Raw genomic sequence first — 15,482 nt, forward strand, 5'->3', positions numbered from 1 at the left:
TTGGAGAGTAACCTTTATGTTACAGCAAGGGTAGACCTTAAAATCTTCCTTGGATGACCAGACTGACATCCAAGGAAGAGTTCAAGGTCTAGCCTTGCTGTAACATGAAGGGAACAGCTTAGAACGTTCACAGACCTTGACATCTCCCTGGGACAAATAGACTGATGTTTCTACAATGGTATGTCACCACCGTTTCCCTCTCAAACACGCACAATGCTTACTCATGTTGGCTTTGCTACACCCAACCATTTACCTATTTCCTTTGGTGACCTGTTAACCTTTAAAGCAATGATCTGTGCAATGGTTTCTTTACTTAGTTCCATAGTAGGTGCCATAATAATAATAATGTCATACCACATGAACCCCTATTTAGTGCAAAAACATATGGCCACAGAGCAAAATGCAGCACATAACTGTTCATGATGACAGCCAAGGAGGCCACTGGCTCTGGTATTGCTATTGTTCAAAAGAGCTAATGTCTGCCATGATGTCACGTAGCCGTTGCATACTTCTGTCAAAAATCTTTCACCCACAAGTATCTTATTTTATTTTTTGCCATAAGTATGCACCTTGAGGAGGATAGGGCATATTTTTAATGAGTACTGTATGTATATCTTATGGTAATTGCTACAGTTTAACCTGGGGTGAGAAACATTTAAAAAGAAATTAGCTAAACAGTGAATGTTAAGTTGAAATACTCCATTATTGCTAGGAAAACAAAAATATTTTTTCAACATTACTAACCATCAAGCAAATAACTTCCTATCTAGCATGTCCCTAGTTGGATAGCTGCTCTGAGTGCCTGGAGCTTGCACTGAAATAGTAGCCACCTTGCATGATCTCTGCAACATATCCTTCATGCAGAGGTGTGGATGGTAGGCAAGGTAATATGCCAGAGCACCTACAAAAGCATCACCAGCACCCTGTAAAGAAAAGAAACCCAATTAGTAACATTGCATGTCATTGCCATGCACAGTATTATCCCTTCTCTTCATTATTCTTTGAAAACTGATAAGTTTATCATGTAGTTTTGGCTAAACCTATCATAAACTTAACTTTATTGTTGCAGAATCATAAATACCAAATATGATTCACTGAAACATCTGAAAGTCAGACATAACAACTATCAAACTTGCAAAAGATTGTAAATTTAATAAATACACCCGTTTCATTTATTACTACTGTATATGAATATTATCAAACGGTAATAAAAAATGGCGTGCAAGCAATTTTATCCAAGTAAAAGCTTAAATTCTAATGTGAAAACCCCATTACCATTCTTCCATGTATATCTGCTTATTTCTTTATCTACATTCATACTACAGCTGTACTTGTTAAATTCTCTCCAAACTAACTTCCTTTACAAATCTTTTTTTCCCTTTCTTTTTCAAATATCTATAATAGGTTCACTTTACGTGCCTTTCTTCCATCTTTACTGTCTCACTTGTATGTGCTTACTAAAGGAAATTCTGTTCCCCAAACAGTGGTGCATCCAATGTTTAAAAACTAAGTCATTTAAAGTGCCATATGAAAAAAATAGGCCCTATGAGGTTACCATTGCATGGATATGTAAGGTTCCCAGAAAACTAGACCAGTAGATTTATGTAAAGAATATTTACATACATCTACTGGTCTAGCTTTCTGGGAACCTTGTACAGTATGAGGTTACCATTGCATGGATATAGTCTATTTAGAAAGGGGGTTTGCCTTTCCATTGGAGACTTTCAGTGCCGCGGAGAGGGGGGACCCGCTGCATGGGCAATAGCTTCTCCCCCATATCAACCTACCCTGGCTTTGTGCCCTGGAGAGGCCACTCCTGACTGACAACCAGAATGCATCTCCATAGTCTCCTGAGATTGATGAATGCCTACTACTACTATATGGAGTGTAATCTGAAATTGACTTGAAGAAGCAATGCATGTCAAATTCACTGACTTGGTAATATAGACCACAAAAAAACAACCCCCAGAAGTTTAACTCTTATAATCTCATTATCCTCTTAACTTTTTTTTTTTTTTTTTTTTTACATGGTTCTTAACTCAAGGAATACACTGGAAACTCTCAAACTCAGCCTCTATTTACAAAGATTTTTTCAGAAGCAATATAAAGCTAAAAAATTACATGCTGACCTTATCTACCATGTTAAAGCAGTTTAGAGTAAAACTGCATGTCAGCAGGTATAAATTTCAATGAGTTTATTGCAATAATCTGTTGCTTTGCACTGTAGGAGAAGCAGTGATCAGGTTAAAGCAGATGGAAGTAGAAACCTAACAACTCTACAAAAGCTTTAATCAGTCGGTAAACTTTTTTAAGTTTAATCAGTCGGTAATCTGCTATTTTTAGTAGAATATAAACATAGGGGAAAAAGCAATTAATACTGTATAAAAATGATTAAGTCTGTATTTACAACAGCGTGTGTAAATTTTGGTTACTATAACCTGGAGAAGTTGTAGTAACCAAAATTTTCAACCTTCCTACTACTTAGGAAGTCGGAGTACTGCTGAATAACCAATTCTGGATGCTACTGTGTACAAATAGTTTTCACAACATTGTCCTTATCAGGAAAAGGCAAGTGAAAGCAATATTAGCATAGTATAGTGCAATTGTATTACATTTTTAGTGAAGTTAATATTTTATACATTTACTACTGCAAATGATGGAGCAGTAGCAAAGACATCTTTACATTATTGAGCCACATTCTGTATTCTGCCATTCTCAAAAACAAAAAAAAGGCAAGTTCAACTACATTTGAATGTGTAAGCTTATTCATGCTCTTCCATGCAAACTTTCTCTATTGTCTTACGCGATTCTACCATCACATTTCCAATGAAGTAACATGTAACACTTACAGTTGTATCGACAGGAAGTTACTTTTTCTGCAGGGACTTTAATATGGCCATCGACTGTCGAGTACAAAGCCCCATCGCTTCCCAGTGTTATGATGACACTACCACACCCATGTGACAACAGTATCTTGGCAGCTTGCTGGGCATCCTGAACTGTTTTTACTTCAACTCTGGTTAAAACTTCAGCCTAAAAAATAAATAGAAAATGACAGTTTGGGGAAAAAATCAGTATCAATTATTATTCTTGCTATTTAACAATAGTCGAGCATCCAAAATCTGAAATAGTAGATGCCAAGCCCATAGCAAACTTTATATATTTTAACATTTTAAATAACACTTACCCACTTAAAAATTCCCACTACAGTATAAGGAGCTTGACACACCTACTCCAGATGCCTACCATTTAAGTGCAGTAAACACAGTACATAAAGTACTATAAGAAGCTCATTATCCAGCCTATGTTCTTGAGTAGTTGTATCACAACATGACATACTAAACTACCTGAACCTAACCGAGGACCCACGAATAGAAAACAGGATAGGTCCGACTAATTTTGTGAGTCACATTGATTACAGTACATCATATTTTGATGCTGGGAATTTCTACATCAAAATATGATGCATCATTTTGAGAAGACAGGTTGCATCTACATACATCTGGTATTTGAAAGTGAATTACACCTCTTTAGTAAGGGCATTTACTGTACAGTACCACATTTTATGTACTGTATTTCTTAAATTATATAGTATAGGGTGTTGTATGGTTTTGTAAAATTTGCACATGCAATACCCACGACCCCCCCCCCCACTTCAAATTACTATTTACAGTAATCCACAATCTACTACAGTATTCACGATCAGTGTGTTTTCAGACCTAGCTGTATTTTATACTCTATATTTTCTAATATAAAAGGTTACTTCAACTGAATTAAATTAACTCTACTACAAAATTATTAAAAATATTGTTGTTGATGACACCAACTTGAGTATCCAAGCTTCCAGCATCTTCACTAATGCACTCAGACTATACAAGATGCTTCTGCAGTCATTGTCATATGATTAAGAACTTACCTCACTTTCATTTACACAAAATATGTCCGAGTTCATTATGATGGCCTTGTCCAAACTAGCATCAGCCGGAGCAGCATTCATCAGAGTTTTGACTGTGAATGTAGGACAAAGTTCACAATATAGTTAAAGTCTGTTAAAGAATGTACATATTAAAGATACTGAATTTTGTTATTTAGACTTATTTTGGTCTAAATGTTTTTAAATTTATAATTAAATTAAATATATTTTTATTTTGCCAGTGTTGTTCTTTTTTCTTCTTTATACTGTGGTAATTTGTGAGAATGGTCAACTAGAAGGGTAAGCAACACAACAGTAAGTTTACTCTGAATAGATTACAGAGTGTGTGTGCAAGGAGGTGAAGAAACTATAGGAAGATAAGGATATAGAACAGTTAGGGTCTTTTAACAACCAAGATATATATAATTGCATTGATTGCAAAGATAAAAATTTTGACTGTTCAGAGATGAACAACGGATATATTGATAGTTGCACACAGTCTAATGCTATTGCTGGGCAAGTATTTCCAGTTAATTTTTTATGCAAGTAATATTTCTCAAGAAATCCTAGCGCTTAAAAAAAATTATTTGAAATACTCTGGGGAACCATAGCTTGGTAAATATTTTCCCTCACCATTATGTTTGCGTGCCATTGTCAGCGCAGCGAGTGTGGCCTCGGTGGTGATCTCTCCTTGACAGACAACCACAGCACTCTCCTTTATCACTTTTTCAGCTCTCTGTACATCTGCAGCAGTCATCTTTAAATTTGCTCCGGCTACTATAATGATACAGTTTTCCCCTGCAAAATGGGAAAACTAAATTAAGGTCAATCTCTAATATAAGCTTGTACTGTACTGGAATATGAGTATGGACAACCTTTGCTTTGCATAAGGTATTGTGGGAAAACGTGAAATGCAAATCTGTACAAATTGAACTGAAAATTATAAAGGAAAGTACAGTACAGTACAGTAAAGGGATGGTACATTTCAGAGACCACTTAAGTCACCATTTTTCCTCTCAATAAATCACCTACCTGAACATTATTACAAAATACTGCCACTAACAAGCTCCAAATACTGCACAAAATAAGATTTGTAGACTTGCAAATTACACAGATGAAAGTAAATATTTCTTGAAGTTTCCCCACAAAGGGATTTTGCACATTTCAAACTTTTCCATAGCATGGCTCACTGGGCTCATTAAGTAAAATAAAATTAAGCAATCGTATAATATATATTACCAAAGTATGCAAGTCTTCAAGATTTCTATTGCAAAAATTTAATACATTACAAGACTGAGAATTTTATTATATTATTGCTTATATAAAAATAAGATTATGAGAATGTGAAATGCATCTGTCTGAAAACTACACTTGCTCTTTAGGCAAAGTCTTTTTTGGACCACTGGGAAAGATAACAGTCAGGGCAGATGAAAATTCTGCACCACTCCAGCAAGGATAGTTGCAAATGTCCTGGCCATGTCACACCGAAGCTATGGAGACACTGGAGAAATAATCCAGCCCTGAATGACCTCTTAAAGTTTGATTCATGATCTCGAAAGCCCCTGTCAAACTCTATTTGACATCACAGAGGCCAACTGTCATGGAATTCTGTCACAAAGAATGTGAGGAGGCCTGCAGTGGGAAACTTTATTATAGTGTTGATGACAGTGGCCTGCTGGGTCAACACCATCAACATTTATAGTAGTTTGTGAGAACATGCTCTTATTTTGTTTTGTTTTCAATCACCTGTGATGCAAAGAAACATTTAAAATGGCCTAGAGCTTTAATAAATGAACTTACTGGTGGACATTCTGGGCTAAAATTAAATGATAACCTCCCTGTGGTCATATCCTATGGGCTCAAGTTGCTACATTAGATTATCAACTAAATGAATATATCAAAATAAATTATTACCACATTAATACTGCTTAATAGAATGGTAGTCAGTTTAAATAGAAGTTATATATTTGATTCAATCTGTCAGAAGAAACAAGAATTAGAAATACCTAACCTTGTACCTGGATTCATAGAAACATAGCTCTGCCTTTGATAATTTTAATTCAGGTTACAAATTTTCACTTTAAGTAGCATAGAACTTCATCAGTAACAGGTGACAGACATTTTTGCTGTATTCATGACAAATATACAAGACTATATAAATGCAATAAAAATCAGTTGTACCTGCATCATCAACTGCAATGGGTGCCACACCAGTTGCTGCCTCACTTGTCACTCCAACGTGAGAAATATTGACATTGTTGTCCCGGAAGTTTTGTAAATAATTTTGCCCAAATGAATCATCTCCAACATGTAAAATGGAAACCATGGTAAATATTATCATAGAATAGATTACATTATTAATGATCTACAATAGCTCGAAAGTAAAGAATGTGCGGTACACAAGCAGCAACATATAATGAGAAAATAACTAGTGATAAAAAATGAAATGTAGAATAGGGACATACATTTATTCAACATTTTGCTTATGTGGCTTCATCAGGAATAACACAAAATTAGTACACAGTATCTCTTGTGGAGCAGAACACTATCAGCAATACAAAGAAGCAAAGAAAACTACATACAGTGAGAAGAATCAAAGAAATTTTCAGAAAGGGATAGTGGACAAAAGTTAAACAGAACCAGGCCTATTCTATAAATTCATTAAAAGCAATTTACAGGTAAAAGATAAAATTCAGAGGTTGAAAATGGGGAAACAGATTCCCGGAGAATGAGAAAATGTTTGAAACACTAAACTAATAGTTACAAAGTGTGTGTGTGTGTGTGTAAAATTAAATTTTCAGAGAACGAGACAATGTGTTTCAGAGAATAAGAGGTGTCTCGAGATGAACTGGAAAAAATGCTCAAGGAGATAAGTAGGAACAAAGCAGTTGGCCCAGATGGAGTTTTACCTAGGGTTCTGAAATAATGCATACCTGAGCTCAGCCTTCAATTTCAATTAATTTTTCAGTCATCTTTTTGCACAGGAGTTTTGGCTATATGGCAAAAATGATAACAGTTAAGATCTACAAAAATGGTAGCAGGGAAGACCTCTTAATTATATACCTGTATCGACAGGCATATTAGCCAAACATTAGTCGAAATATAATTAAAACCAAATGGGAAGAACACCTGGAGAGAAATGATATCTTAGAAATGATTCCTAAGGAATCTTATTATAAACAACAATCTCAACAAAAACCACATCATTCTGGGAGGAGATTTTAATATTGACCTGGGTCATCAAAATTGCTCTCAAGTTGACTATTTCCTTAACAGCATGAACTCCTGTATGCTAATCCCCACAATCACCAAACCTACCCGAGTCACTCAAACATCAGCCACCACCTTGGACCACATATGGACAAACATAACAGCTCCCCTTGTATCTGGTATAATCTACGACAGAACAACTGACCACTATCCTACCTTTCTCATAGCGAACATGGACATAACACCACCAAAAAGCAAGAAACTTTCATTTAGGCTACACAGTGAATCAGCTTTAGACAATCTTACAGAGGCACTTTACAATATTAACTGGGATTCTGAATTCAATAATACCCATGATATAAATTCATTAGCTAACCTCTTCATCTCCAAAACTCTAAGCCTCTACAACCTTCATTGTCCCCTTCTTACCAAGCAAGTAACTGACAAAAGATTAAACAATCCATGGCTCACAAGTGGCATTCTCAACTCAATCAACAAGAAACATGAATATGAAAAAGTTAGGATTGGCCTAGTTTCAAAGGAAGTAGCTAAAAGGTACTCATCAATGCTTACCAGTATCATAAGAAAGGCAAAACTTGCATATTATGTGAATAGATTCAATGAAGCAAAAGGCAACATGAAAAGCACTTGGAAAACTATCTCTAGTATCCTAGGAACTAAACAACACTCACATAACCAAATAAAACTCTACAAGGATGGGGATATACCGTCAACTGATTTAGAAATGGCAAATGAATTTAATAGTTTCTTTTCATCGGTTGGTGCTAATCTTGCCAGTAAAATCCCACAGACTCAGACACATATTAACACATATCTCTCAGGCAGCTATCCAAACTCTCTTCTCCTTTCACCAATCAGCCCGGCAGATGTTGTGTCCATCATACATTCTCTAAAAACCAAGGCAGGGAACACCAGTGAAATTCCGTCCATTGTGTACAAGAGAGCCTCCCATGCTCTTGCCCCACCCATAGCACTACTGTTCAACAAATCTATAGAGTATCACACCTTCCCTGATATCCTCAAAAAAGCAAGAGTAACGCCAGTCCATAAAGGAGGCAATCCGGCGGACATAAACAATTATAGACCAATATCAAATCTACCCATTCTATCAAAAATATTTGAAAAAATTATTTACAAACAGCTCTATTCCTACCTCGTAAAATTCGACATACTCAGCCCCTGCCAGTTTGGCTTCCGGTCCCAAAAGAGCACCAATGATGCAATCATTAGTCTCCTTGACATTATCTACTCAGCCCTTGACAAAAATGAGTTTCCGATTGGACTCTTCATTGACCTAAGAAAAGCCTTTGATACTGTTAATCACAACTACCTCTTACTTAAACTCCAGCATTATGGAATCCGAGGCCTTGCCCTTGACTACATCCGATCCTATCTTAGTGACAGACACCAATATGTAACCATCAATGATACAACTTCTTCCACTCTACCAATTACCGTTGGAGTGCCACAGGGCAGCATCTTAGGACCTCTTCTATTTCTTATATATATAAACGATCTGCCTAATGTTTCTAATATTCTCAAACCTATATTGTTTGCTGACGATACTACCCTTATCTACTCAAACCTCAACCCACATACACTAAATAATGTTGTGAATAATGAATTAAAAAAAAGTCCACTTATGGATGTCAACGAACAAACTAACATTAAACATCGAAAAGACTTACTACATCTTATTTGGAAGTAAATCATCAAATGCAATTCAGCTACAGATAGACAACATTAACATCAGTAATAAAAATGATGGCAAGTTTCTTGGCCTATTCCTAGACAAGAGACTCAACTTCAGCACCCACATTCAACACATAACTAAGAAAGTCTCTAAGACAGTTGGTATACTCTCCAAAATCAGATATTATCTTCCTAACTCTGCTCTCCTCTCACTATATTATGCACTAATCTACCCCTATCTTAATTATGGTATCTGTGCATGGGGGTCTACCACTGCAAACCACCTTAAGCCCATCATCACACAGCAAAAATCTGCTATCAGAATAATAACTAACTCTGCTTTCAGACAACACTCAGCTCCCTTGTTTAAATCCCTAAACTTGCTAAATATTAACTCCCTCCACACATTCTCTTGTGTCAACTACATTTACAAAACCCTGTTCTTAAATGCAAACCATGCTCTGAAACTCTCCCTGGACAGATGTAATAGGACCCATTATCACCACACCAGAAATAAATATCTCTTTGATATCCCCAGGGTCAAACTTAATCTGTGTAAACACTCTATGCAAATTAAGGGACCTAGTCTATGGAACTCACTCCCTAGTGAATTGAAAAACTGTAAAACTTTTGCCTTATTTAAAAGCAAAACCAAAAAGTACCTAACTTCATCTTCTTAGTTTCCTACACTGAGCTTTAAATTTGCTCTGTACCTAGTGTTACCCAATCTCCTAATTTTTATGTAATATCAAACAACCTTATCATTGTGTTCATTGCTGTCTTCTTTTATGTGCTAGCCATATGCTGTATTGTGACTACCAATTTTTGTCAACTACCATTCAAGCTGTCATTGCAATCAATCTTATATTGTTTCTGCTGTATTGTGCCTACCAATTTGTTGTCAACTACCATTTTAAGCTGTCATTGCAATCAATCTTAGCTACCTATGTGCTTTAATATACTGTACCTACAATATTCTCTCATCTTTTTTTTTTTTTCATTTCATGTAATCTGTTATGTTTTTACATTACTTTTTAAGAAAAATGTGCAAAGAACTAAGAAAAATTAAGTATACAGTACCATGGCAACCATTGCTGTTGTGGCTCCAAGTCTAGTAGCAGCAATACACTGGTTTGCACCCTTTCCACCAAAACCCACACTGAAACGGTGTCCGTGGATTGTTTCCCCTGGCTTTGGAAGCCGAGGTGTGTAGCTGTAATAAGAGTAATTTTAAATTTGATGATGTGTATTGTTCTATTGTTCTCATTCACAACACATGCTCTGTGGATACCGATCCACCCTTTCCAGAAAATCACTCCTTGTATGAGTTAGGTTTGTTGCAGTTAGTGCAGTGGTTGATTGAGACAATAGTTACTGTACCTTGCATTTCAGTAGAAAATTCACTTCCTTAGTATATAATACTTTGCATATGAATGGAGGTATGAAACAAAGAGCATACAAATTTAATTGATGAGCACAATGTAATCTAAGAATGTGACATATATATGAGCTCATCATAGTTCAGACGGTAGTGTGTGCCTGGGGAGTCCAAGTATGTAGGTTCGATCCCATTGTATGGACTCAATATTTTCTCTTAACTGATTTTACTCATTTTCTTTTTGTTTATTTATATGGATGTGAAAGTATTCACAAAAACAATGCATATAGTAGTTAAATATGCTTCCAATAGTTTTAACCAAACAAATTTAACATTTACCTGACAAGATCAGTCATGCAGGAGCCGACGACGACAACTTTAGGGTTGGCCATGTTAATGAATAAATTTTTATGGATGCAAGATCAATATCTGAAACAGAGCACCAAATCAGCAATCAACATTATCAATGTACAGTATACACACGTTTCATCCATAAATCCTGAGAAAGCATAGAATGTCAAAAAATATCTGATAATATCGCTTTTGATATTAGAAAAATATGTTGAAAGCGCTATTTTTCCACAACTGTATAGTAATATTTGTTGTACTTTTGTAATAAAATATCTACTATTAGAGTGTATCCAATAAAATTTTCATCATCTGAAGCAATAAAGAGCATTTTAATTATCATATAATAATTCCTGGAGTCAGAGACATGAAGCCTGTACGAAAGTTTCCTTAGGACAAATAGTCTCACTAGCCATACAAGACATTTCAGAAACATTACTGTAAATGATTTCCCATCAAACTTCTTTCCATGAGTAAATTGTGTTTCTGGCAATTTTGTAGCAACCATAAACTTCATGAAAATCACATTACAATACCTTCAAAATTTCAGTGGAAAACATTTATCACCATTAAATTATTGCCATGAAAAAAGGCTCTACTGTATTATCATAAGGACTTTCGAATTAACATTTTATATTATTCATCAAATATTGAAACCACATATTTTTATAGCATAATTTTTAATAAATGTTCTGATTTAGTGGCCTGATGGCTGAGTGGACAGCGCTTAGGATTTGTAGCCCTAAGGGTCCGGGTTTGATTCCCGGTGGAAGGCGGAAGCAAACGGGCAGTTTCTTTCACCCTGATGCAATTGTTCACCCAGCAGTAAATAGGTACCTGGTAGTTAGACAGCTGCTACAGGCTGGTTCCAGGAGGATGTGTGTGTTTGTGAAAATTAGGATTAAGGACTTGCCCAAAATGCCATGGATGCTAATGGCTGTACAAGAATGTAAGAACTCTTGTATCTATAAATAAATAAAATAAAATAAAAAACTGACTTAGCAGCAGTAAAAACCAACAGTCTCACCTGTCAAGTATATGTCTTACGTTATATTTTCTTATAACAAATAACCTTTTTCCTAGAGCTCAAACTTCAGACCCAACTTAGGTAGTAATTGTATACTGGATAACTGTTGTAACTGCCAAGGGTCTTCAAACTTTTGAAGCACAAATACCATGATTAGATATGCAAATGCTGTACAAATATCTTATCAATTTACTTATAAAAATAACTACAGAACAGATATGGCTATCTTTGTCCTTCAATGCCGAAACGGCCTTCACTCAGCTCTCTGCTCTGCTCCAGGATTCGTCTCAACGTCTGCGACAGTGCTAAATCCAGAGACACATCCGCCGACTACGCAGTTCACTTTTCGACCCCAGTTACCAGCCGCACCATAAATATAACTGAAGTGAAAGCAAAGATATATGCATTTTGATAGTTACAAAGACAACTCTTTACAATACAATACAATACAATTTTATTTAGGTAAGGTACATACATACAATAAATTTTTACAAGGATTGTTTGACTTATAGGTAGAGCTAGTACATACAATGCCTAAAGCCACTATTACGCAAAGCGTTTCGGGCATGATCAACTTAAATGACAAGCTTAATACTAATTGAGCATAATGAGTAGAATGAAAACAAGAAATGAAAACATAGATGAAAAAGCAGCACAAATACAATTATGTCGACAAACAGCGCTCTTTAAAGAAAAAAACAGACATTGGTTGACAATAGAAGGGTAAGGTAGGTTACAGGGAATTTATTAGGTATAGCTTCGCTTTTAACTTAAACTGGTTGAGAGAGGTACAGTCTTTAACATGGTTGGGAAGGTCATTCCACATTCTGGGCCCCTTGATTTGTAGAGCATTTCTAGTTTGATTAAGTCGTACTCTAGGAATATCAAAACTGTATTTATTTCTGGTGTGATGCTCATGGGTTCTGATACAACCTTCTATGAAGCTTTTGAGATCAGGATTGGCATTATAGTTTAGCGTTTTATATATGTATAATACACATGAGAGAATGTGCAGTGACTTAATGTCTAACATATTCAGAGATTTAAGTAGGGGTACCGAGTGATGTCTGGGGCCAGAATTGGATATTGTCCTAATAGCAGCTTTGTGTTGAGTAATTAGAGGACGTAAGTGATTTTGGGTAGTAGAGCCCCAAGCACAAATACCATAGTTGAGATATGGATAGATAAGGGAGTAATAGAGAGTCACCAGGGCAAGGCGTGGTACATAATATCTGATCTTAGAAAGAATGCCCACAGTTTTTGAAACTTTTTTTGATATGCTTAGAATGTGTCCCTGGAAATTCAACTTGTGGTCAATGAGAATGCCAAGGAATTTGCCATCTAATTTGTTACAAATTTGGGTATTGTTTATTTTGAGATTTATTTGATTAGAGGATTTATTGCCAAACAGAATATAGAAGGTTTTGTCAATGTTAAGGGTGAGTTTGTTGGCAGTTAGCCACAGATGGACTTTATTTAGCTCAGTATTTACTGTGGCATTTAGAGCAAGGGGATCAGGACTGGAGTAAATGAAGGTTGTGTCGTCAGCAAATAGAATTGGTTTGAGGTGTTGGGAGGCATTTGGAAGGTCATTAATGTAGATGAGAAAGAGGAGAGGGCCAAGTATGCTGCCCTGGGGAACACCAATGTTGATGGGTAGGGTGGGAGAAATTGTATTATTCACAGAAACATATTGGAGCCTGTCAGTAAGGTAGGATTTGAGGTATTGTAGGGAGTGTCCTCTGACTCCATAATGATGTAATTTAAGAAGAAGGTTTTGGTGGTTGACAGTATCAAAAGCTTTACGCAGGTCCACAAACAACCCAACAGGGAACTCATTTTTATCAAGAGCTGTATGAATCGAGTTAAGCATACTAATAAGTGCATCGTTAGTGCTTTTTTTGGGTCTGAAGCCATATTGGCAAGGGCTAAGTATATTGAGTTTGGCTAGACTTTAACTAACACGGGTGGAACACGAACAAGGGGAACTTAGTACCCAAATGAGCCACAGAGATATTAGAAAGAATTTTTTCAGTGTCAGAGTAGTTAACAAATGGAATGTATTAAGCAGTGATGTGGTGGAGGCTGACTCCATACACAATTTCAAATGTAGATGTGATAGAGCCCAATAGGCTCAGGAACCTGTACACCTGTTGATTGACGGTTGAGAGTCGGGACCAAAGAACCAAAGCTCAACCCCTGCAAGCACAAATTAGGTGAGTACAACTAGGTGAATACAGCTGAGGGGCGGGACCAAACAGCTGAAGCTCAATTCCCTACGCATAACTAGGCGAGTCCATAGGAATTACCGTTTGTCCTGGCGCCATCTATGTTTTGACAGCAGTACTACTAATGTTCCCACGTTATGTGATGATCGCTATACGGGTGTTACGGTCAGTTGCTCTTCTATATATGTTTATGGACAACGTAGGTGATTTGAGGCAATTTGCGGCCAGAGTGAAATAGTATCCACGCGGTGAGTGATGGAGGAGGATATATACTGCTGTGTACTCGACCAGCGGGTGAGAGGTAAGTTATATCGAACAATTATGGGGAATAGATGGGTTATTTTAAGCGTAGAATGTCAGGTAACCGGTAACTGCACAGATGGGGTAGTGTTTTTTTAAGTCTTTATTTACTAAAGTGGAACATTACATTATGCCTTTAGCTGAACAAGTCTACTGGTGGGGGAAGTAGACGGGTTTTATGAAAGTATTTTACCTAAATATTTGTATTTGGTTAACTAGTTCAGCCGTTACCAGGGAGGGTGTTCCTTTAATCTAATCTAAAAATTCTAGCCGGACAAAGTGATTAAATAAAGAAATTGAATAGAACGAAGTGGTTTGCCAGGGTGCTTAACATTTAGTTTAGTTCACTTACTATGCAGACCATGCTTAAAGAATGCCAGTTTATCATATTGAATTTACCGTAGTTTTACTGCATTTAATATACCGTTTTTACCCTATTTAATTATGTCGGGTAAAGGCCGGTCGTGGAAAGTTCCTGTCAAGTGTTGTCAACGCTTACGTCGACCAGGCTCTCAGTCACAGCTCAGGATGGAAGCAAGTCGATGAAGAACTCTATAGGATAAGGCAGGTCCTAGTCAACAATGGCTTCTCTAACGGTTATGTTGAAGACGTCATAAAAAGAAAGGTGAAACGCCATGCAACCTCTGAAGAGTCAACTAGGACAACACTTGTAACTCCCTTTTAGACTGTTTTACAGGAACACACCAGGAGCCCTGGAGGGCTCCCTGTGTGCCCTCGGCCGTGGTGGGCGGCTGGCATCTGCTCTGCTGGAAGGCATTGGATGATTTTTTTTTTTGCGTTTTAGTTGGGGGGCCGAGTTTTTGGTTTTGCTACCCAGTGTTCTCTGTGTAGGGCGGGGCCGGTGTTTGTCACCCTGAGGGACTTCTGGGGCTCCCCAAACATCTACTCGTCATTGCGTTTATTGGCTGCAAGGCACATTAGTTTCCGCTGAAAGCGACATTCATTCGCCATTAGGCTTCACGACTAACTCTCCATGGGTACGCCGGGTCGCTTCCGATCCTACGACCGTCGTTGCCCCTAAATTTCAACAACAACAGCATAGAGAACACTGGGTAGCCAAAGTCACAAAGTAAAAAACATGGTCCCTCTTAATATAATACAAAATGAGCAAAATGTCCATCAATGAACTCCAGCAGAGCAGGAGCTAGCCGCCCTCCACGCGAGCCTATTACAACCTACCAACTCCCGATGAATGTAGCCCTTTTCCACCACCACCCGTGATATGGGTGCTAGGAGAAAAAATAGAAAAACATAATTCAAGTTCAAATAGTTCATCACTACTGAAACTTAGATTAATGAACATTTGATGGATCTAGTTCCTGAACCCAATTAAGTCAATATATC

General features: G+C 37.0%; 2 protein-coding genes across 3 annotated transcripts in view; both read right to left on the bottom strand.

Moving 5' to 3' along the window:
- Positions 1 to 516: 516 nt before the first annotated feature.
- On the bottom strand, positions 517 to 8,207 carry LOC123762314 (ribokinase). Its single transcript, XM_069325174.1, is given in 7 exon segments — positions 517 to 923; positions 2,850 to 2,864; positions 2,866 to 3,033; positions 3,917 to 4,008; positions 4,547 to 4,711; positions 6,095 to 6,214; positions 8,150 to 8,207. Coding segments are annotated over 7 exon segments (780 nt in total). The 5' UTR covers positions 8,193 to 8,207; the 3' UTR covers positions 517 to 746.
- A 3,385-nt stretch (positions 8,208 to 11,592) lies between these two features.
- Positions 11,593 to 15,482, bottom strand: part of LOC123762435 (serine-rich adhesin for platelets-like) — a 57,011-nt gene continuing 53,121 nt past the window's right edge. For both annotated transcript variants that reach the window (XM_069325165.1, XM_069325158.1), the window contains one exon: positions 11,593 to 11,969. The gene's annotated coding sequence lies outside the window, so the exon portion shown is untranslated. The remainder of the gene's footprint in view (positions 11,970 to 15,482) is intronic.

Source organism: Procambarus clarkii, chromosome 2 (genome assembly GCF_040958095.1).
Source record: "Procambarus clarkii isolate CNS0578487 chromosome 2, FALCON_Pclarkii_2.0, whole genome shotgun sequence".
Taxonomy (NCBI): Eukaryota; Metazoa; Arthropoda; class Malacostraca; order Decapoda; family Cambaridae; genus Procambarus; species Procambarus clarkii.